Below are 21646 nucleotides of genomic sequence, written 5' to 3' on the forward strand. Positions count from 1 at the left end.
CACCTAATATTATTCGTCGTAAAGTTAGACAATAAAATAGGACGATTTGATTGGTCCGCGACGGACGACGCGACGCGTGACGCACAAAGTGGGAACTCAGCCTAATGCAGGATTCACACCGCATCCGATGTCCGACATACGACGTCCGATATCCAATAGGAGAACAACTTTCTAATATAGAATTCAATTCTCCTTTGGAATGCTATTCTTTTATTGGATATCGGACGTCGTATGTCGAATATCGGACGCGATGTGAATCCTGCATAAGGCTGATATTACATGTGTCGTACGATAAGCTTTTTGGGTACGTTCATTGGTTGACGAACAGAGAACCTAAACATACTTTATTTGCTAACCAATAACATATCCGAAAAGCTTATTATATGACACATGTAATGGATGCTTTCCATTTAATAACACAAGTCGACACAAGCATTGACTGCGTTCAGCAGAGAAAGCAGCTTTGCAACTGTTGTAAAATTCGTAAATCTGATTTAAAATCTGACGTAAAATCTGTAAAATTCGTAAAACAATTTTACTCGGTGAGTAGAGTACATTTAATTGACCAATCATGATAAAGAAATCCTAATTATCTTTGTTCTTATTGATCAATTAAATGCTACTCTACCCGTTGAATAGAGTTTTGGAACACAGCCTAGCAGTCTATATTAGCATGATACTAAAGCCCGTATCAGACTATAGATTAGGATTGAGATTGAATTGAAAATTGGCCAATCAGAGCAAAGTTCATCAAACTTGAGCTTAGTGAATTTTGCTCTGATTGGCTAAATTTTAATTTTAATTTTAATTTTATCTCAATTCTAATCTATAGTCTGATACGGGCTTAAAGCCGGAATCAGACTACGCATTGGAGATTGAGGATTGCGGATTGAAGATTGCTATTTGACCAATTAGAGCAAAGCAAGCCAAAACCGAAGGTCGTTGATTCGTTGAAATCTAATCTTCAATCCGCAATCCTCAATCTCCAATGCGTAGTCTGATTCCGGCTTAACAGTCCGTGACTAAGGCTAGTGGCACATAAAAAAACTTAAGCAGTAAAACGTAAGCAGTAAACAAATTGACCAATCACAGTCATTGATTCTTCTTAAGGTCCAAGAATCAACGACTGTGATTGGTCAATTTGCTTACTGCTTACGTCTTATTGCTTAAGTTTTTCTGTATGCCACGGCCCTAAAGCGTCTTCTACAATGGCAGTAGGAGTAGTAGTAAGAAATAAGCAGTAAGTAAATAGACCAATCACAATCGATTATTTTTGAAACGTAAGAATTGAATTGGTCAATTTGCTTACTGCTTATTTCTTACTACTACTCCTACTGCCATTGTAGAAGACGCTTAAGGCTGCATTCCGAAATTCACTGCGAGTACTGAAAATCTATAAAGCGTCTTCTACAATGGCAGCAGGAGTAGTAGTAAGAAATAAGCAGTAAGCAAATTGACCAATTCCATTCTCACGTTTCAAAAATAATCGATTGTGATTGGTCTATTTACTTACTGCTTATTTCTTACTACTACTCCTACTGCCATTGTAGAAGACGCTTAAGGCTGCATTCCGAAATTCACTGCGAGTACTGAAAATCTATAAAGCGTCTTCTACAATGGCAGCAGGAGTAGTAGTAAGAAATAAGCAGTAAGCAAATTGACCAATTCCATTCTCACGTTTCAAAAATAATCGATTGTGATTGGTCTATTTACTTACTGCTTATTTCTTACTACTACTCCTACTGCCATTGTAGAAGACGCTTAATTCATGTCACGTATACCATAGAATTTCAGTATTGGTAGTGAATTTCGAAACGCAGCCCAAATCTAACGCAACCTAACCTAACTTCAAGGAACCTAATTTAACAACATATAGGCGTATTGGTTCTTTGTTATTAAATTTGAAAAGGTAAAAATCTGTTAATAGTCAAAGATAATAGAAATATAATGCATAAAATATATGTTTTCATAATTCTATATTGTATCTAAAATATATTTTAGATTAATATATTTTAAATTCTCATTTCGTATAAAAAATAATTTATTCAAAGTATTAAATAACCTGACTTTTTATGCCGATTTATTGTATTTGTTTTAATTAAATCGCAATACGTAGATATTTATCTAATGATTTAAATATTTCTCAATATTTATATTTATTGTAATAAGTATTTATTGTAATAAGTTTATATCACTAAAAGTTACAACTTTTTTTTATAGAAATTCAATATGAACCTGCGACCACCGAGGAAAAAGAAGAGAGTGAAGTTGAAGCCACAAATACCATTTCCTATTCCTTTAAATGGAACAGAGGAATGGCCAGTGTACACAGCTCATCTGACAGATGTAGGCTCGTGTATAATTGAACCTGAAGAGATTAATGCAATACATTCTATGGTAAGACTAAATCTTATTAGACTGATCTTCCTTTTATTTGCAATAGCTAAGAATAAATAGTATTTATCCATAGGGTTTTTTTGGCAAGGGATCATTGTCACGTAGTTACCCTTCTTTTGGTAAAGCAAGATATGGAGCACCACCAGTTATTCGGAATAGACAATGGCTTCGCAGGCAAGAATGGCTAAAAGAAGTTAAAAAGTTAAACTCAGCTTCTGCTTCAAACTATAAAGGTGCAGAATAAGCAATATTTTCTGATATTTATAAAATGTTATCAAAATTATATAAAAGTATATCTTATATGTAAAGGAAATGTGTTGATATCCAGATTTTAATTATAAAAACCTATAAATTGTAGAACTTGTAATTGAAAATTGAGAAAACAAACATTAGCTCTTTTTTTGTAAGATATATATAATAAAATATGATGTAATTGCAGATACTAAAATGGCTACTGAAAGTGAAGAAGAAAACGCTATGGATAATCAGAAAGAAAATCTCGATGAGGTTGTTGAAATATATTCGAATCCCACTATAGACAATGCAAGCGAGCAAAACGAAGTTGCTACAAAAGATATAGAAGTTATACATGATGAAGTTGTACTTGATTCTACAGAGGAAGACGACGTATGCGTAATCGTTAATAGAGACTCTGACAAATGTGATGATGTTAAAAACGTTCATGATAATGATAATCAAGATTGCCTAGAAGAGGAGAAAGACGTCGAGGAACTCTGTAATTTAGACTATTATGACTTCAAAGGTACTGACGAACACGCGAATGATGATAATAATCTTCATGGAAATGTGTTGGTTCTACCGGACAGCGACTCGGAGACGGAAAACTATCTGCAGAATATCAAACCGAGAATCGAGAACGAGGGTTTTCCCATTCGCGAGGCTTTGCATCTCACCTTTGAAGAAACCTTCTTTCTAATGTTCGGATTGGGCTGCTTGCAAGTGATTCATTTCGACGGCAGCTTATTTGACATCAATAACGCTTGGTTATACTTTTGCAAGGAGAAAACGGACTTCCTGCAGAAATATGTGGTCTACCATTATTACAGAAGTAAAGGATGGGTAGTCAAACCCGGTATAAAATATGGCGGCGATTTTTGTTAGTATTTATTACGTTTTTTTTTAAATATACTATTGAATATTTTCTTATCTAAGGTTGTTAAATGTTATCTGTATCACAGGAATTTCTAGAAACATTTCAGTGAATTGGAAATCACTTTCATGATTATTTTATTTTCTGTTATAGAGAACTACTTAAATATTAGATATAATTCTTCTCTTTGAAAATATTTTTCATAAAATTGCTATCTTATATCTATTTCTAAAATATTTATTAATATTCTAGTGCTTTATAAAGAAGGACCACCCTTTTATCATGCTTCTTACATCGTCATAGTCGAAGTAGTGGACGCGGACTCATTAATTTTAGATCCTACTGTGTCTACTCGATCTGTTACGTGGACCAATTTATTTGGACTGGAAAGACTCTCCGAATCTGCTGCAAAGGTATAAATAAAATATATAGATACAGAAAATTGCAACGAAATTTTTTAAAACATTTTATTCGCAGGAAATACTTTTTGCACAAGTTTTGTGGCCGTCATCTGTATCTCAGGATATCAGCATGACCAGCCCCGAAATACTCTCCGAATTTACTGTAAGGGAATTGTTGTGGCGTCGATGGAATCCGAAACAACATCGGGAAGACATTCCTACTGAAGAAGAAGAAGACGACTCCTGCTAAAGAATTTTTTATAATTATTTATAAACGCGAGTAATGTTGCAACATTTTTTTATAGTTCTATTTTATGTTATATATCGATTTATACGTCATTCACTATGTTAATTGAAAAGTATATGAATAGGTTTTTATAAAAACATTGGTACATATTGAAGCAAAACACATAGGTTATTACAATACTATATCGTGAAACAGTTGCTGCAATAATTGTGTAATTTTGTAACTTATAATAGTCACAATAATCATGGACTGCTATAATAACACATGTTTATGACATAGTCCAAGTATTTTCAACATGATGAAGTATCATTACATCTCGTAAGGTACTAGAACACATTTATGTAAAGCAGAGTATTTCGTGCGAGCATATTTGAAGCTGAGTTTTATTACTCTTCGTTATTTCCATCAACATTAAAAAAAGAGATATACACACGCACACACATCTTAATATTTACTTATATTACTAAACACCTGTATAATGAACACCTGTACTTATGAAAACTAGGCTTTTCTTTTTTAGTTACTCAATTCAGAGAGTCTTGCGTTATATATGCGTGAGAGATATAATTAAATATATACATAATGAAATACAATTAAATCGCACTAGATACTCGGATATTTTTATGCCAAGTATTCGAATATTTATATTTTCTCTTTCTCCGTAGGATAGCGGCGCGCTGTTATGCCGGATCGAATCGCGCCGTATCTTTATCAACGATCGGCGACTCGCGAAGGTGCCGTAGCCAGACGCGGCAAGTATCGCAAAGCTGTTGCTCGCGAAGTGAAAGCCGCGGAATCGCGGGGACTCGTACTGTGGGCCCACGGTCTCGCGCAGTCAGTACGAATCGAGCTGAGAGCTGGCATGACGATCGCCGTGCACCGCGTGTAGTCGTCAACGAGTCATCACATCGAGCATCTCTAAAAGGATCTAGCCCATATCAGGGATAACGCGGTTCCACGCGCGATCTGGTATGTAGAAAATCAATAGATTTTCTTTCCTATTTTTTTTTTTTTTTTATTAATCTCGGAAGAGATATACAATTTTGCGAATAATAAGAAAATAAGATGTTTAAGTCGTTGCCACTTTGTATTGTCGAAAAAAACAACAAAAACTATACGTATCACATTTTATAATTAAGTATCTCTTAATTAAAGTATCTTAATTAAATTTATTTTAATCAGCTATTTAATATTTAAAAATTTTTGCAAACATAATACATAATTTGATTAAACATAATACATACAATTCTAAGTAATTAATTTCATTTCATCCGATACTAATTTATCGATCAAGATACTTAATTTATGATCTGATAACATAATGATATATTATGAATTAGGAATTTTATTAGATTATACGAATAGAACGATTGTCTTGTATTTTTATATCTGTACGATTACTGTATTTTCCCATTCGCGGAGGATGGTCGGGGACAAACAAATGTGCGGCGATTGAAACAACTAATGAATAAGAATTGTGTCACTTTCATATAGAAGCTGTGAATACGAGAGAAAGTGCGACTCGCGACACGACTGTGCGAGAGAGTATTCGTCCGTAACTTATGCTTAATTTATACGGAAGAGAGATGAACGCAACGATCTTAATTCAGCGAGAAACAGGAAGGAACACCGAGTCAAATCTCTTCGTACTGTTGCGCAAACTTTCAATAGAGACAAGAAATGTTAGTAGCCTAGTCCACTTTTTCTTTAACACTCGTAGATCTTGCTTCGAATTCAATTTTTCAAGTTGTTACAAAAATGAGCCAGGCAATTATTTCGCTTAACCATTATGTCATAAATATGAGCAAAATTACATCAATTTTTTCACAAAATTTCGTTTATAATTCTACTCGTGACTAACTGTTCTTTCATTATTCTCGCAACGTGGCTTTGGCATTATCAATTAAAATATCGCCGATGTGAATATTCTGCGAGGCACGCGTGCCTGCATCATAGAAATATAGTTAACGGTCGTGCGCCGTAAATGGACGAGTGAATGTCATCCTCGTCTCACGATACGCCTGGGAATTCAGTTGCATCCGACGTGGTGGTGCATGACGATGAATAAGCTTCGCCGCGGCTAAGAACGACGAAATCACCCGAAGCGAAATTTCGAACGAATCGCTTTCGACCTTTAATTGCAAGAAAAGAGAAGACTCGCAACATACCGACCAACTAATATACATGACTACCAAGTATTCCTCTGAAATCGTCACTAATCATTACACTTTTAGTTTTCACTCGAAACTTTCAAGTTGTCAAGATGTCTAAAACTGAACAGCCTTCAAAGAGCAAAACTCGCGAATGAGCACTTACAGAAAATCAATGCGTGTATCGAGCTAATTAATATTCGTAGAAAATCATTGACATCATTTATTTTTCGCTGCCACTTTCGATACATAATTTCTCGCGCGTATTAAAACATGACGTCCACGGAAGGCCATACACATTCTGTGTCTTAGTTGAACGCGATTCAAGTGAAAGTAAACATAACTGTTTGCACCGTCTCTATACGCTCCCGACGGCGTCTTTGCACTGGTTCCCGGTTGTAATTGGGATATCTCGTACATTGCGTTATATTACGTGCTTGGTATACTTGACGTACAAGGTGTGTCCGAAACAAGCGTGAGTCCCTGTACAATCTCGCGGTGTGACTACTCGTTTGGAACTTATACTAGAAAAACTTAACACTAGAACATCATTTCAATCTACTAACCATTTACGTCTTATTATTAATTATAGTAATGACTTGTCGAGATCCGTAACTCGATAATCAGGCAAAAATTCTATTGCATTTCCTGATATCTTAGTACCTGAATGTGTCTCGGTGTTAAATTAACCAGCGGTATTGTAAAAGAATTTACAAGATTCGACTCGGTATCGTTCGCCCAACTTGCACTTATTCGATCGCGGCTGCGTTTCCATTCGGGGCCAGTCGAGGGGCGATTGCTAAATGGACATTCCTGAGGAACTGAGCTTGCTTTCTAAGCGGGGCCTGTCACGTGCCGTCGAGACCCCGTTTTACGCGGATATTTCTGATCTGACACGTGCAACGCGCGTCGCCCGCTCGTGACCACGGGATTTGATGTGGTCCACGCGCGTGACAGTGCGCGTGCGAAAGCACGTTCACTGCTCCCGATTCGCTCACCTCGATACACATACCGCCGTAGTCCCGATCTAATCACGTAACCATGATAATGTACCGTGAGATTACCGCGAAGGGCGTAATTATAGAGCGGATAGACTTTCGCAATTTTGTTAACCCTGAACGTAGAATAGTAAATTCTGTCTCCTGCGAAATCTATAATTTTAGGTAATTATAATTTACATGAAAAATATATATCGCAATTTGTTGCATGTTAGATTCTGCCTCTTGAGACTGACAGTTTCAAATACATAGTTTTATTTTGCTTCATGTAACATTCCGTGACTGCAACACTATTCTATTCTACAATTATACGGAACTGCGATTTTATGCGTGCTTTTATACAATTTTATATCGTTGGTGGAGCTCTATAATTCCGTCATCCCTATAACTTTGGATTTATGTAAGGTTTCTTTTTTAAATCGAGAACGAAACCACCAGGCACTTTGTCTCGGCTAATCGTCACGGTAATAAGCGCGATTAGGATTGCAGCCGTTGTGTTTCCAGCGCGATGATCTCGCGCGGGAACGGGAGCGTGCAAGTGCGTACATACACGTGTTACGTGTGCACTTGCGCGCTGGTGGAAAGTAAAATAACTCGCGGAACACCAGCAGAGAGCTTCCGAGTGAAATCGAGCTTCCGCTTCCGACTTGCATTCTGCCTGCTTATCTACCTATCTACGTGGACCTTTGATTCGGATACGTCGTGAGAAAAGAAGAATCTGGGTCGGTTTGGGTCGATCGCGCTGCGCGGCCGCGATCAGGAAGCAATTAAGAAATAACCAGCAATGCTGCCTGCGCCATAAGCGGCAGGAGAATTTCACACACGCTGTTGCTAAATCGCAATTGTGACTCCGGCAATATGCGATACTTGGATCGTTCTTTTTTCTTCTTGCTTCCCCGCAGTTGTATCGGATGATTACGCTTGTCACGCGCAGAATATTCCGTCAATTAAGTAGATTTTATAACTTCAGTTGCAAAGATAGAAACTATCGCACCCTTTAATTAATTTTAAGTACACTTCGCCTCGACGAAAATGCAATATGTAACTGTCGGAACATCATGTAAAATGTAAGTGTATTCAACATCGGACGTTTCACGTTCATGTAATTTCAACAACATTCAGATAATCGAGACAAAAAACATATAAAATGACATAAAATCGCGCGTCCCAAGGATACATATAAGATTTTAAACACTTCTGTCATCCACGAAAATAAACCCGTCCGCCCCGCTTGTGCGAATCCGATGTACCAAAGGATCAGCGTGAAACGCTATCGCGTTGTTCGCACCGGTATAATCTCCTACGTCTCTGCATTCTCCTCCCGTTCTCGCGTCTGTGAACATTACGAGCAATTCTTGATTTCGCAAGCGCGCGCGATCGTTTAATGACGGGACTCAATCCAACACGGTTTTGCGGTAAGCTCGGCAATTTTCGAAGCGGATATCGAGCGAACGAGCGTCTAACTCGACGAGATCTTTGGGAGCAAGAAAATATTACTATCCACAATAATGTTGTGTCGAGAATCCGAATGTTTCCCAGCTTCTAGCGACAAAACGAATTTCATTGTGTTGCGTTTGATGTAATGATGTTATTTATATGTTGACGCCAACTTGTCGTCTTTTTTTCCCCTTTAATAACTCGTGATGCTTTCGACAGCTGCGAGCGACGAGATTAATTGAAAGTGCGCTTCACTTTCACTTTGAGCTGTAACTCGGAGAACGCCGCCGTGTTTCTAACGCGATCCTGGAGACGATCATGAAAAGTAGTTAGTCGACCGAGAAATCAACAGCAACCACGAGCTATGAGGAATAATTTAGCGTGGTCCCGAAAGGGGACCATGGATCTTCGCGAGAAATCCAGCTGGAGAAGGCCGCACGATGCAGGATGTCCCGGAGAAAAATAGTCGTCCTCGAGAGGAATGTGAAAAATCGGCATAACAAGACCAATGAAACGGTCGCGGACGACCGTGATCCTGCCGTCGACAAGGAAGTTAAGGACGGGTTCTTCTCTATTCGGCGCATTTCGAGAATGCAAATAGACAATGAAACTAAATTTTTAAAATTGAGAACTCGCAGGTAACGACTGCGGCCATGACGATCCATGGGACTTTTTTACTCGAAATTGCATTTGCTGTCGGAGCTCAAATTGATATCTTTTTGTTTAATATATTCTGCAGATAGAGAGACTCGCGATATATATATATATATATATCTTCTAGTGATAAAAGAGAATAAAAGAAGGAGAAAAGAAGTAAAAGAAAAATTGCATCTCCAGCTTTTTCCGTGAGATACCCGGAAGAACGGAAGCTGCGTAACGCGAAATCGTTACGTGACGACGATGCTCGGCGATATTTCGAGGGAATGATGACTAGATTAACGATGGAGCAGCGTTTGTTCTTGGGAACGAGCAACAACAATATCTCTTTCCAGACGTCTCGGATTAATCTTTTTCACCGACGCACCGACGGAGGGAAAAAAAGAAGGAAAAGAAGAATAGGAAACAGCAGCGCCGCACGTATGGGAAAATGCTTTCCCGAGGATTCTCAGAGTTCTTTTAACCGCAAGGCTACGACAGCTCGCACTCAGGATCGCGCTTCGTCTAGCTGGAAGGTGCGTGCTTGTGTAGAAGATTGCGCCGCTCTTGCGTCAGACGTGAATGCGTGAATTCGCGTCGAAATTAGCGTTCACGCATTATTTCACGTGCCATTTAATCATGTAAGAGATGTCCAATGAAGAAATCGCCGAGATCAAGATGCAGGAAGATGTAACTATTATTACTCTACGAAATCACGTTCGAATTTTACTCGAAAACCTCGCGTATCTTATGGGAATGTCGAGATCGCATTAAATATTTATTTTGCTCGAAAGCACATGAATATATGCTAATATTTCTCCAATACTATTACTTATGCTAAACGCGTTTGATTTACTATCTGGATTTGAACAGATCGTCCTCGCAGTCATTGACACCCAACGCTGACGTATTTGTGTTCCGAGAAAGGAGAAATAAACGAAAATTCATTAGCATACGTTAGCGAATTGAAAAGTGAGAAGCGAAGTCAGAGAGTGAAGCGAGGATACCGTGTATCGATCAAGTCCTCTCTTCGTTTCCGAACAAAGTCGGAAATTGCACGCTAGAACGGATGACGAGAACGCATCGAGAGCGCGCTGCACTGGTTGCAGTTTCGCGCGCAGAGAGAGAAGAGTGACGTCGTGTCGAAAATGGAACTGAGGAATGCGTGGGCGGTCGCTCTCGGGTCCGGTCGGTGGTCGATGGTCTCGGACTGACCATGATCTTGGCAGATCGACCGGTAAGAAATACCGTTCGCCCCGTGGGTGACCGGTTTTTAGCATATTTCGTGGCTCCCCGAAGGCGCGAGGACCCGCCGAGTGATCATTACGTTTGACCACGAAACGCGCTTGACTCACGGACATGATAAATTAACCGGTGCAATTCCGACTGCCAGATCGCTAATTTGCGTTCGGCGAAAGAAGTATCGCGAGATCCGCATCCGCGACGCTCGATTCTCGAGACTCCACGTGACGAGAGAATCGAATCTGTTAGGGCCGATTTTTCAATAGTTTGAACGTAGATTTAAGTTTGAACTTCGTTAACACATAGAAACACATTAAACATTCTACAATATTCATATAGTTTTAATATTACTTTGTACAACCTCAAATTTGAATCCTGTAGGCCCAAATTAGTTTTAGAATTTGTTTATAGAGCAACAGTTTATTGTGTAGGTCTCTGGTTCAGAATTTCAACTTTAAACAGTCAATACATTTTTCTGAATTTGATGTTTAACTCATCCCTTTTCTTCTTGCTCTTTTCAAGCTTAACATCAAGTGTTATACCTAGGTATTTGTCCTTATTGTACTATTTGCTCATTGATCTTGACTATTACGGGGGTAATCTGTTTCTTTATGTAGAACTTTGACCTACATAATTTATTTATTGTTGAAATAGAGCTTCAGCTTAAATCTAAGTTTAAGTTAATCTAAGTTTAAGCTACTATTGAGAGAGATTGGCTTTGAATGTAACTTAATTTAAATCCGCGAATATCCTCCGTGCACAATTCGGCATCATGAAAAAGGAATTGCACGGGAAAGAGTACTCGAATACCCGACGGAGATTTATGCGCGTTGCAGCACAGCCATTTTTTCATGTCGTTACATTCCGCACGTGTATACATACGGTAGTAGAACAGGGTAAGAAAAAGAGAAAGAGAGATTGTGGGGCCACTCCTTTTCGCCTTCGCGAGTCGAGGAATGACTTATCAGCACGATTACCTCGTACACCTTGAATTCTCGCGGTGATTATTTTCGGCTGCTTCGTCTCGGCCTTTGGCATTTTAATTCGTAGTTTGAACGCATCCACGACATATCAGACAGCATATAGCTCTCGCTTTCTCTCTATCGTTGCGTATTGTCATTACTATTAATAAAGATAACAGACGAATTAGAGAAAAAAAGTGTTCGTTACTATCCTCATGAATAATTTAACTAATCCGATTGGGAATTGATTGATAACAGCTAGAGAATCCTATAATCGTTGAGGTCGGCTCGTAAATCGACAGTTTGCCACGATATTTGCAAACTCCGCGCTTCGCAATAATTCGCCGCGTATCCTATCATTAGAAGCGCACTTTGCGATGTTGTGCTCGTGCCTTTTTTTAATCTCACAATCGGTTTCAGCCCGCAGCCACTCGCCGAGATCTGCCGCGGTGTCGTGAGAGAATACGAGTGAAAGGAGCGAGTTCGGATTCCGCGATGCTGCGTTGTCTTCACACACTGATACTCTTCGATTGCAATTCTGCATCTTCGGGAAAATCGCCAGATTAAAGATGTTTGAGCTCCTGAGCGTTGCAAAGCGTGCGAATTCTCCTAATGAAATTAGAGTAGAATCTGAAGGTACAGCGGGTTGCAAGGAACGATTCAGGCGCAATGAAGTTGAGAGCTCACTAAACTGTGAGTAAAATTGAGAGTCATTACTGTGTGTGTAACACGGATGTTTCCAATAATTGTATTATTAATTATTATTAGTATTATTTCTAATTTATTATTCATTATTATTTTTATACGTTTATTATTACTTCTTGATGTTCTTAATTATACTATTAATTATATTATGATTGAAATGACTCTCAATTTTAACAGCTAGTAAACTCTCAACTTCAGCCAAAATCATTCTGCAATGCACTGTACGTTGACACGAAATTTCGAAGCATTGATGAAATTTTGACAAATCATGACTCCACACTAACGAATCACGCAAATTTGCAAACTTTAAAGCCATAGGCCCCGAGAATCGTCGAATATTCTTGATCGTCACGGTTCCTTTGGCCGATTTCGAAATTGATATTTCCTCCACGCTCCACCGATGGCCCCTGGACAGTCCATGTGGCGATTGGAAGTAGTAACGGCGCGCATTGTAACGGCACACGCGACGCACTGGCGGGAATAGAAAAACCGCCGTCGGCTGCCATTCGATCTGAAATTACGGATTCCGGTCGTGCCTCTTTGAAGGCGGCTTTTGCTATTGTTACTATTGTTTCGGGCTAAACGATTACCGACACCCACCTCGGCGTGTTACGTAATGATTTCATCGGACGCGCGTTACCGTGTGCTCGCGATTGTGTGTTAAAGTTGCGTTTGCCTCACACAGGATGTTTCCCGAGCGAGCTCGCGACTCACAATGCCCATGCCGCTCGAGCAGATAGCGATCGAGCGAAAAGGAAATTTTTGCTTGCGACACTACAGGCGCGACATCGGACCGCTCTTTTTATTCTTTTCGCTCGCGAGAGTAGGGCGAATATTCCAACGACTGAATTAACAAGGAAGCACGATCAGTTTTATATTTTTTATTAATAAATAATTCATGGAATTGCTAAGAAAATTGCTAACGTTCATATCAAACTTTGCTTTGTTAGCGATCAAAAAATAATGGGAAACGAAATAATCAAGAAATATCAATTGAAATTGTAATGAGATATATTAGATAATGCCTCTCTCTCTCTCTCTTTTTTAGAAATAGATTTGTTCTCTTTAGCTGAACTGCCTGAACTAGTATAGATTCGTGCAATAAGTTAGAGTGAAACAAGTATGCTTTCTTCCACTCTGATTTATTACGCTAGTGTGCACCACTTCAGACAGTTCGGCTGAAAAGAACAGACCTTAATATTAAATACAAATATATGGTTAATGTTCCAATCATTGGTTTAATCAGTTAGGACATTTACCTTACAGCGGATTAACAATGTCAGTGTCTTGCGTTAATCGATTGTTTTTTGCGTGAGATAGACCCGGGAATCCGACAAATCGGATGCATTCACTCATCAACGTTATATCTGCATCTGATGGGAAACGCGTCGATCCTTCTATTGTTGGAACAACATCTCTTCATGGAGATGCGAACTATGCGAAACCGAGGACAGTCTCGCGCGTAGGAGTTCGATAATTACGAGTTACACCGTAAACGAACGTGAGCGGGATAATCAACGAGACGTTATCTCTAATGAGACAGTGTCCGTCGTGCATTTTTACATAACCGTTAACTGTTAGACGAGAGAGGAGTAACGGTGCTTTGTAAATTAACGCCATATTCGCGCGCCTCGCGCGTTGACGTAATTCTCCTTTATTTTTTATTCACATCTTTCTTATTTACCTTCGGGATAATTGCGCAATCATTCGAGGCTCATCGCTCGATTCTCACGATCGCGAGAAATGATTATCTCAAATTATATAGCGGATTATCAGTAATCACGCGTAAGTCGCACTGCCATGGGCTACACCCATGGCGGTCAATTCATAACGACCATCACTTCTTTATGTCTTGTTTTGTTGTGCCTTCAGGTTCCGAGATTCATGCGTCTACGTAGGATGAGATCAGACTGAGCGCAATGACGACGAGATACTTTGTGTTTGCCATAACTCTAGCGTGCGGTGAGTGAAGTGACTTCATTTGTGATAAATGTTGATTTTGGAGATTAAGAGAGACTCCCTTCGGCCGGAGGCCCGTTCTGTCCCGTAATCTTTCTTTCCATCGCGTCGTCGTATTTTGTCGAGCACGACGACACGACGTTTCTCAGCCGTTATTACTGACTTTTGCAGATGAAGTACAAGATTTACGGACTTTTTATTTAAGATCTCGGGAGACGGACATAATTGTATCTTATAATTGCAAATGCCCGATGTTTTATACATGATGGGGTTTCTTTTATCTTTTTTTTCTTTTTTTTTAATCGATTGCTCGATAGCATTACTATGCTAATGTAAGACAGGATTCGGCGAGCTCACGACTTCGTGCAGTTGCAGCGTCTGCCGCGCAAGTCTACGAGAGCCAGCCGGAGGACCCAGCTGCACCGGTCGAACTAGCGGCTACGAATAATGACTTCATCACGCAAACCGTGTACGGATTCTTGGACTTCACCACGACCATCGGCAACACGGTGATGGTCTTCAGCCCTCAGAGCGCACCACCAGGTATGATCGTCCTCCAGAGAAACGTTGGCCTGCTTGAGAGAATTTAATTTGGAAGATTACGCTGTCACAAATTCTTACTGACGAATAATTATTCGTCAAAATCGCGCCCGCGGCATTACGCCGTTACGTCGACGTATTGCGCTCTCTTTCAAGATACGCCTACTCGGATTCTCCAACAAATCATTATTCACGTTCGCCTTCGTGATTGAGATTGAGAGTTACGACTGAGACGAGGGATCATACCTCTAAGCGCAATCGTCGACTCGATGCTGTCGACACTCTATGGGTCTGATCTCTCGGAATTACGGATGGGACCTTGAAAGCACTCGCTGAGGACTCGGTACACACACGTGAAGCCTTGACGAGGGGCGTCGAGGAGGCCCAATCTCTTTAGCATATCGCTGCGTTGGCCCGCGTACAGATCATGCTCATTGTTCGCTCGTCATGTCGTCTCCTTGACTTTTGAACCACCCACCCGTTGCGTACACAGCCGTGAACGTTTTCGTTTGCTTCCTCCTTTGTTCCATAAAGATGTAGATCGAGAAAACGCGCGACGAAAGGTATTTATGATCATGGCGCGCAAACTCTGCGTGTAATAGCCAGGAACCTATGTTGTTTAGAATAACGTCATCGTCACCAACATTAGTGTCAACTAATCGTGCAGCTATCGTTCATGAAAATTCATTGCTGTAAGACTAAATAATGGAATGAACGACGCGAACGAAATAAAAGTACACGACACGATTACCAGTCTGATTCAAATATAAGAGGCACGATAAAATTGTGCAATCAGAATGAAATACTTTTACATCTGTTTGAGGCTCTTTTTCTATGAGAAATAAAGTATTCGGCGAGTCCTTGGACACGGGTGTTGGTCCTCGGTACGCTCTTTTTACTCTTGTTCCCACTCCCTCGGCCACGCGATTTTTATTCTCGACAGTCGTCGGGTATGCTAATGCGTCGTATGTTGTGTTGTTCCAGAGGCGGCGGGCACCGGGAAGAAGACCACGTCCACCACGCCGGCGATTCACACGAAGCCACCGACGACGGAGCAGAAAAAGAACGTCCCTGACATCCAACCCAGCAAAACGCACAAACAAGATGTTCAGGACGAGACGAAAAAGCAGGTAAAGGGCACGAAAGTCATCGTGAATTCTGTGATCCAGCAGAACTCGGTGAACCCGTCCGTGAACGCCTCACCGAAGTCTACAAAAAGCCAGGTGAGTCTTCAATTATATCTCTTGAATACTGCACTTTTTTTTTAACTGACAAACATACACACACACACACACATACATACATACATACATATATATATATATATATATATATATATATATATATATTCCCAAATAATACAATATATCAAATATGTACAATATATAATTTTACAAGGTACAATTTTTAATTCTTTCTTAGTAGAATATAATATTATAATTAACTATTTAATAGATTAAAATTTTATGATATAAATTTTCTTAAAATATTGTGAAAAAAATACAGAAGAAAAGTACAGCTTAACGTAATCTTTTTAGGAAGCAACCAAGGAGACGACGACAAAGACACCCGTATTGTCGTCGGTCGTTCAAATACGCGCCAAGGATGAGACTCCGGGTGTGAAGAACAATCTCGCCGAGCCGGAATACGATTTTCTCTCGAAGCAACCAACGGAAGTAATCGACGAAACGTATAAGGTAGGAGAATCGAGGCCGTCGAAGTGACATGTTAACGTTGAAAAAATGGGGGCTAATTTTCAACGCCAGATCTATCGTCGAAAATCCAAGTATCCGGTTTAAGAAAGTGACATTGATCTTCGCTGCGCCCGCGCGGCAACGCCGGCGAGTAAATGAAAATCGGGAATCTGGTTTCTCGGCTCCACTAATTGTCGCCAAACCGGCTCGTCGTTGTCGCTAACGAACGTTTACACGCGTGAAACGTACTGAAACGAGTTTTCTCACGGGATAATGAGAATACCGAATCGCCTTTCATCCGAGGCACCCACAATCGATAAAAAATGGGTCATCTGGTCAGCGAGGAAGCGGGAAGGTCGCGTGAAATTGCGCTTCTCGGTTCTACCGTAAAATTGCGCAATCACTAAGTCTGTACAGCGACTTTCACGATAACTCTCGCGCGAAACTGCCGCAAGCCGCACCGAGGAATTATTCGGCATAATTGCGTCGGCGTAATTTTCCGCGTGCCGTAATCGATTTCCTAGCCGATCCTTCGCAGCGGCAACTCCTTGTCGGCGGTGGCGATCGGCACGTGAAAGTCGATCCGATCGCACGATAAATCGGTTTCACTCGAAGCGTGTCGGACGCGATACTTTTCCAGCGACTTTGCGACCGTAAAATACCGAGGAAATCTCGCATCGTTTAAGATTGTGATCTCAATAATTTATTATGCTATTTATTATAATATATAGAAGGGACACGAGGTTAAATAACTGATTAATTTATACAACGAAATTTTGTTTTATTTTATCTTTACGTGCAATATACGCGTAAAGTAAATGTCCTAGTAATTGAACATGTCCCAATAATTAAAACATAAATAATATATTTATATTTAATATTTCTAAAAAAGCCTTTGAAATTTCGTTAAAAGATATTTCTTTCAACAAAACAGACATTATCTAATATTTCATTAAAATTGTCATTTATTGATATTTATTAATTATTTTATTTCCTATTATATTTATCGATTGCTAATACTAAAGTTTTATATAAATATTAGTTTTGTTAATAATTCCGCATTAATTATTTATTAAGAAAAATATGGAACTGATTGTGTTTTTTTATTAGTTTAATCAGTGGGACATTTATCTTCTTACGTTATTAAAATACGAGTTTGTGTAAACCTTTTTAAAAAATTCCAGGATTATAATCATTTTTCACATATTTTTCTTCATATTTTCTTTTCTCGACAATGTGTAGCTTATCAATCTGCGGCCTTCGTCGAAACCGCACGCGAAACCACGCGCCACACCGCGAAGAGATAAAGAGAACCCGACTGGCCTGGTGACCAAGTTGGGCGGCACTATCGTGAAAGACGGACTTACTACCGTGCATGAGACCAGCGTAATCGGCACTTACATTAATGGCAAATATGCCCAAGTTCTGCAGAGCTCGTCCAGGATCCTGACAACGCCGGCGGCACCAGTCCTTGAGGGAAAAATCCGGCCATCAAATACTCAACGCATCCTCAAGACCATCGGACCTCAGCACGGCAAGCTTAAGCCTCAACTAGAACCTACTCCGACTCATCAGCAACAAGAAGAATCTTCGTTGCCACTCGAAGTGCTCTTCGACACATCCTCCGGTACGTATCTCTCGAATCGAGTACTATCAATCATTTCTCAAGATAAAGAAGAGAGATTCGACTTAAATCACACTGCTGTCAAAAAATATAAAAGTGTAAAGTAGAGGCAAGATACTTCGGGAACTTGAGATTTCTCTAATATAATTAAGCAATAATATCCAGCAATATAGTGAATCTATAATATATAATTGACATTATAATTTAGTACTTACTGAATTAAAGGAAAGTATATATTTCTGAACAATATTTCTCAAGTTTTTGGCAGTAATTTATTATTGAAATTTCATATCAGGCACTCCTATACGAACGACGCGGAGGCATCATTCGGCTGGCAGTCAATCTCGACCCAAGTTCCGAAACAAGATTTCCGAAGACTATGACAACAATGAACCGCAGCAAACAAGAACCGGGAAGAATCGTGCGACGACGGCGCGACCCAATTTCAAGTGAGTGTTTACGAACTAATTAAACTTAAGTTTGCGTTTGATTGTTAAGGTCATTAATCGACTTACGCGAAGAACAAGTATAAAGTGCATCATCTTTTTTCCAGGAATCGCCCCGCTACAACCACCACGGAGGCGCCAGTCACTCGTCGTCGTAGCGGTTTTCGGCCAAGCAGCCAGTCCACCGGTTCGCCTTCAAAACAGGTCACGAAGGCGAAGAACGACCAACAGCCGACGACAACAGCCAGTCTTCCGGTGCCCAAGGTGAAGCTACCTCGGACCCAGGGTCGCTGGTCGTACAAGACCACGCCTAAGCCGAGGATCATGATACGCAAACAAGTAGACGAGGAAGAATTGCGCACGTCATCAACGGAGAGTCCAAGCACAACCGAATCACTCGCGGCGATGTTGGACGATAGTAGAACGACAGCGGCGGCGGCAACCGTCAGCGCTGCATCAACGACCGGCGGTGTCGCCAACGCTCAGAGGAAGGAATTATCTCTGACCGAGGACGAACTGGATCCCAGCGAAAGCGAGGATGTGGCTAGCGTGAGCGTGCAGGATCAGCAGCAGCATTCTGGAGAACAGATTCTGCCTATAGAGACTCTGAACGTAGAGATTTCCACTGCAGCGGACCAGGACAGTATATACTTTGAGATCGCCACCATCAAATCACCCTACGCTTTTCAGGTAAATTAAATTTTAATAATATCTAAGTATTCTTTTATTATATTTATTTTTCTTTAATATCCATAAATTACAATTGAAAAGAGAAAAAAATTAATCTCGAAACCTCTTTTAAATGATTATCTTAAATTTCAAGAAGATATACATAGTATAAGAGTTTAATGTTTAGTAATTTTTAACATTAATTTGAATATTGAACTATTCATTTTCTAAAAATTCAATAAAATATCTTTCTTTTAGGTGGGTACACTACGAAATACTCGCTATATCACGGTGACTTCAACAATCAAGAAGACCTTCGCCACAGCTGAACCGAGCAGTTCAATTTCGCCTACAGAGCCGTTAACGGAGAACATCCTTGCGAATACAGGAGCAGCCTATGAGTCCAGCCTGCCACTGGACTCGTCGGTTGCAACTTTACCGGCCATCTCGTTAGATGCCGGCCAGGCGACGCCGCCGTTAGAGACGCTGACAGAGACGTTCTCAACGACGCAGACGCTGTTGAAGACGCACATGTTGCCAATAATCTACGGCGGCAATAGTACTACCCGACTAACGCTAGTGCAGACGTATAACATCGCGCGTGTGGTGACGGCGATAAAAACATTACCGCCGATGGAAATTTATCAGTTCATTCCCAGCAAAACACTAAACGAGTTCAACTCGAAACTCGACGAGGCCGGTAGTGAGCTGCACCTCGAGCTGGACTTCGGCGAAGATGATCGTGACGACGAAGACGTACCGAAAAGGGTGGTAGTGCCCAACAACGACGCCGATTCCGACTTGGACGTCTTCAGATCGGCGTCGCCGTCGAAGGTGAAGACCGACGTCGTCACCAGCAGCAGTGTTGAGGCTCAACTGACTCCGGAACAGGCCCAGCAATTGGCTCTCTTCAAATACTTTGGTCAGCCACAGCCTCAGGTAATCACCACATCCAGGCCAGTGGTTGTCCTGGAGACGTTGTATGAATCACACGTTATTCCCCTGGTAAACGCGGGCAACACCGTCTTCTCCACTATATCCAGGCCAGTTGGCACTGTGCCCAGGTTGGTATTCTCGCAATACTCAATAATACTCTGCCTATTTATGTTTAAATTTGCAAAAGTCGGAAGAGAAAGAGTCCAACTGCATGCGATATGCAGTTAAATGTGTCGAAACTTTATTCTAACACGTCCTTCTACCCAATTTACTGCAACATTATTTTATTGTGTTTATTTTTCAGGACATCTTACGAGTACGGTACATCTACCCTGAGCCCGGTACTTACACCGCAAGTGCCACAAGTACCGCAAGTGCCCCAGCTACCGTTGTTCCATCAGCAACCACAATTCACAGTGACTAGCGCGCCATTGGTCACTCAAACCCTCGCCACTGTATCCGAATCGAGGGTGTTGAAGCTCACATTCGGTGCCAAGACCGCCTACACCACACTATTCTCCACGAAAGTCGTACCAACTGAGCTCACCACCTACGTTACTACCACCGTGCCGGTGCAACCAACGGTAGCGGCCTATCCCGGCTATTATCCGCCGCCAGTGCCCTATCCGGCTTTCCCCTTCGTTGGTTAGATTTTAATCTAACTATCGAACCCTTCGCAATCCAGTCCGATCACGATCGATTACTAAGTACAAACTCGCTCTTTTGAAGGATAATTTTCAAATGTTACCTTTATTCACGACAATTTTTCTTTGATATTGTTAGTTTTATTGACACCTTTAACATTTAGTCCTATCAAATAGCATTACCAGAGTAAAAGAGATATCTTAAATTAATTATTAATTAAATTAATTATCAAAATATTACATATTTATTATAAAATTTTTAATTTAATATTAAATTTTGTTCATTGCGATAAATTTCACCACATTCGTGTCAAATGAAAGTAGAAATTGGTAATAACACTGCAAACCTACAATATATTGCGTTTTTTTACCTGCAATAATCTCGTGTAATTATAGTTCTGTGTAATTTCACTTTAGTATATTCAACTCCGATTTAGGCCAATGCGTGTTGAGGTAAGTAGAACACGGAGAAATGTAGCCGGTTGTACTAGATGAAAAAAATTACCAAGATACAGACGTATCATATTATTCGATATAGTAAAACGCCAGTGATTATCGTGATTGGACGGGATATCGCGAATTATTGTAAATAAATTATTGACTATAATATTGTATATCGTATATTGTATATGTATATCGCGTATTTTGTAAATAAATAACGAAAAATATTAACCTCCACCGTATTGCAGGCGACGATCCTGCGATAATCCACACATTACTCAATTAAGTAATTGTAAATAAAAATCTAATAATTTAATGGATAGAAATCTCTAATGATGATTTAGAAGAGCTTTCGTGATAATTATTCGTGATTATTATTAAAAACTTATTCATTAGTAATAATTTGA

General features: G+C 40.2%; 2 protein-coding genes across 2 annotated transcripts; both read left to right on the forward strand.

The window, feature by feature from the left end:
- The first annotated feature begins 1739 nt into the window (after positions 1-1739).
- On the forward strand, positions 1740-4417 carry LOC116848541 (tRNA-splicing endonuclease subunit Sen2). The gene is made up of 6 exons (XM_032824731.1): positions 1740-1909; positions 2221-2397; positions 2471-2630; positions 2837-3514; positions 3761-3921; positions 3986-4417. Exons 2-6 carry the CDS (start codon positions 2230-2232, stop codon positions 4157-4159), a joined length of 1341 nt encoding a protein of 446 aa, XP_032680622.1. The 5' UTR covers positions 1740-1909; positions 2221-2229; the 3' UTR covers positions 4160-4417.
- A 542-nt stretch (positions 4418-4959) lies between these two features.
- Positions 4960-21559, forward strand: LOC116848538 (flocculation protein FLO11). The gene is made up of 10 exons (XM_032824725.1): positions 4960-5125; positions 14159-14248; positions 14615-14788; positions 15770-16008; positions 16324-16482; positions 17722-18106; positions 18399-18552; positions 18657-19239; positions 19477-20282; positions 20459-21559. The coding sequence occupies exons 2-10, from the start codon at positions 14206-14208 to the stop codon at positions 20802-20804; spliced, it is 2889 nt and encodes a 962-aa protein (XP_032680616.1). The 5' UTR covers positions 4960-5125; positions 14159-14205; the 3' UTR covers positions 20805-21559.
- Positions 21560-21646: the final 87 nt, after the last annotated feature.

This window comes from Odontomachus brunneus, unplaced genomic scaffold, assembly GCF_010583005.1.
Source record: "Odontomachus brunneus isolate Ranch 3 - 2012 unplaced genomic scaffold, Obru_v1 Obru_scaffold_096, whole genome shotgun sequence".
In the NCBI taxonomy this organism is placed as follows: Eukaryota; Metazoa; Arthropoda; class Insecta; order Hymenoptera; family Formicidae; genus Odontomachus; species Odontomachus brunneus.

What these genes read in the sequence shown, in the direction of transcription:
- LOC116848541 (XM_032824731.1), top strand. Translation starts at nt 2,230, where the DNA reads ATGAACCTGCGACCACCGAGGAAAAAGAAGAGAGTGAAGTTGAAGCCA. An exon ending in TTCTGCTTCAAACTATAAAG is followed by an intron (nt 2,631 to 2,836) that starts GTGCAGAATAAG and finishes ATGTAATTGCAG; the next exon opens with ATACTAAAATGGCTACTGAA. An exon ending in TCTCCGAATCTGCTGCAAAG is followed by an intron (nt 3,922 to 3,985) that starts GTATAAATAAAA and finishes TTTTATTCGCAG; the next exon opens with GAAATACTTTTTGCACAAGT.
- LOC116848538 (XM_032824725.1), top strand. Translation starts at nt 14,206, where the DNA reads ATGACGACGAGATACTTTGTGTTTGCCATAACTCTAGCGTGCG. An exon ending in CGAAGTCTACAAAAAGCCAG is followed by an intron (nt 16,009 to 16,323) that starts GTGAGTCTTCAA and finishes TAATCTTTTTAG; the next exon opens with GAAGCAACCAAGGAGACGAC. An exon ending in CCAGTTGGCACTGTGCCCAG is followed by an intron (nt 20,283 to 20,458) that starts GTTGGTATTCTC and finishes TTTATTTTTCAG; the next exon opens with GACATCTTACGAGTACGGTA.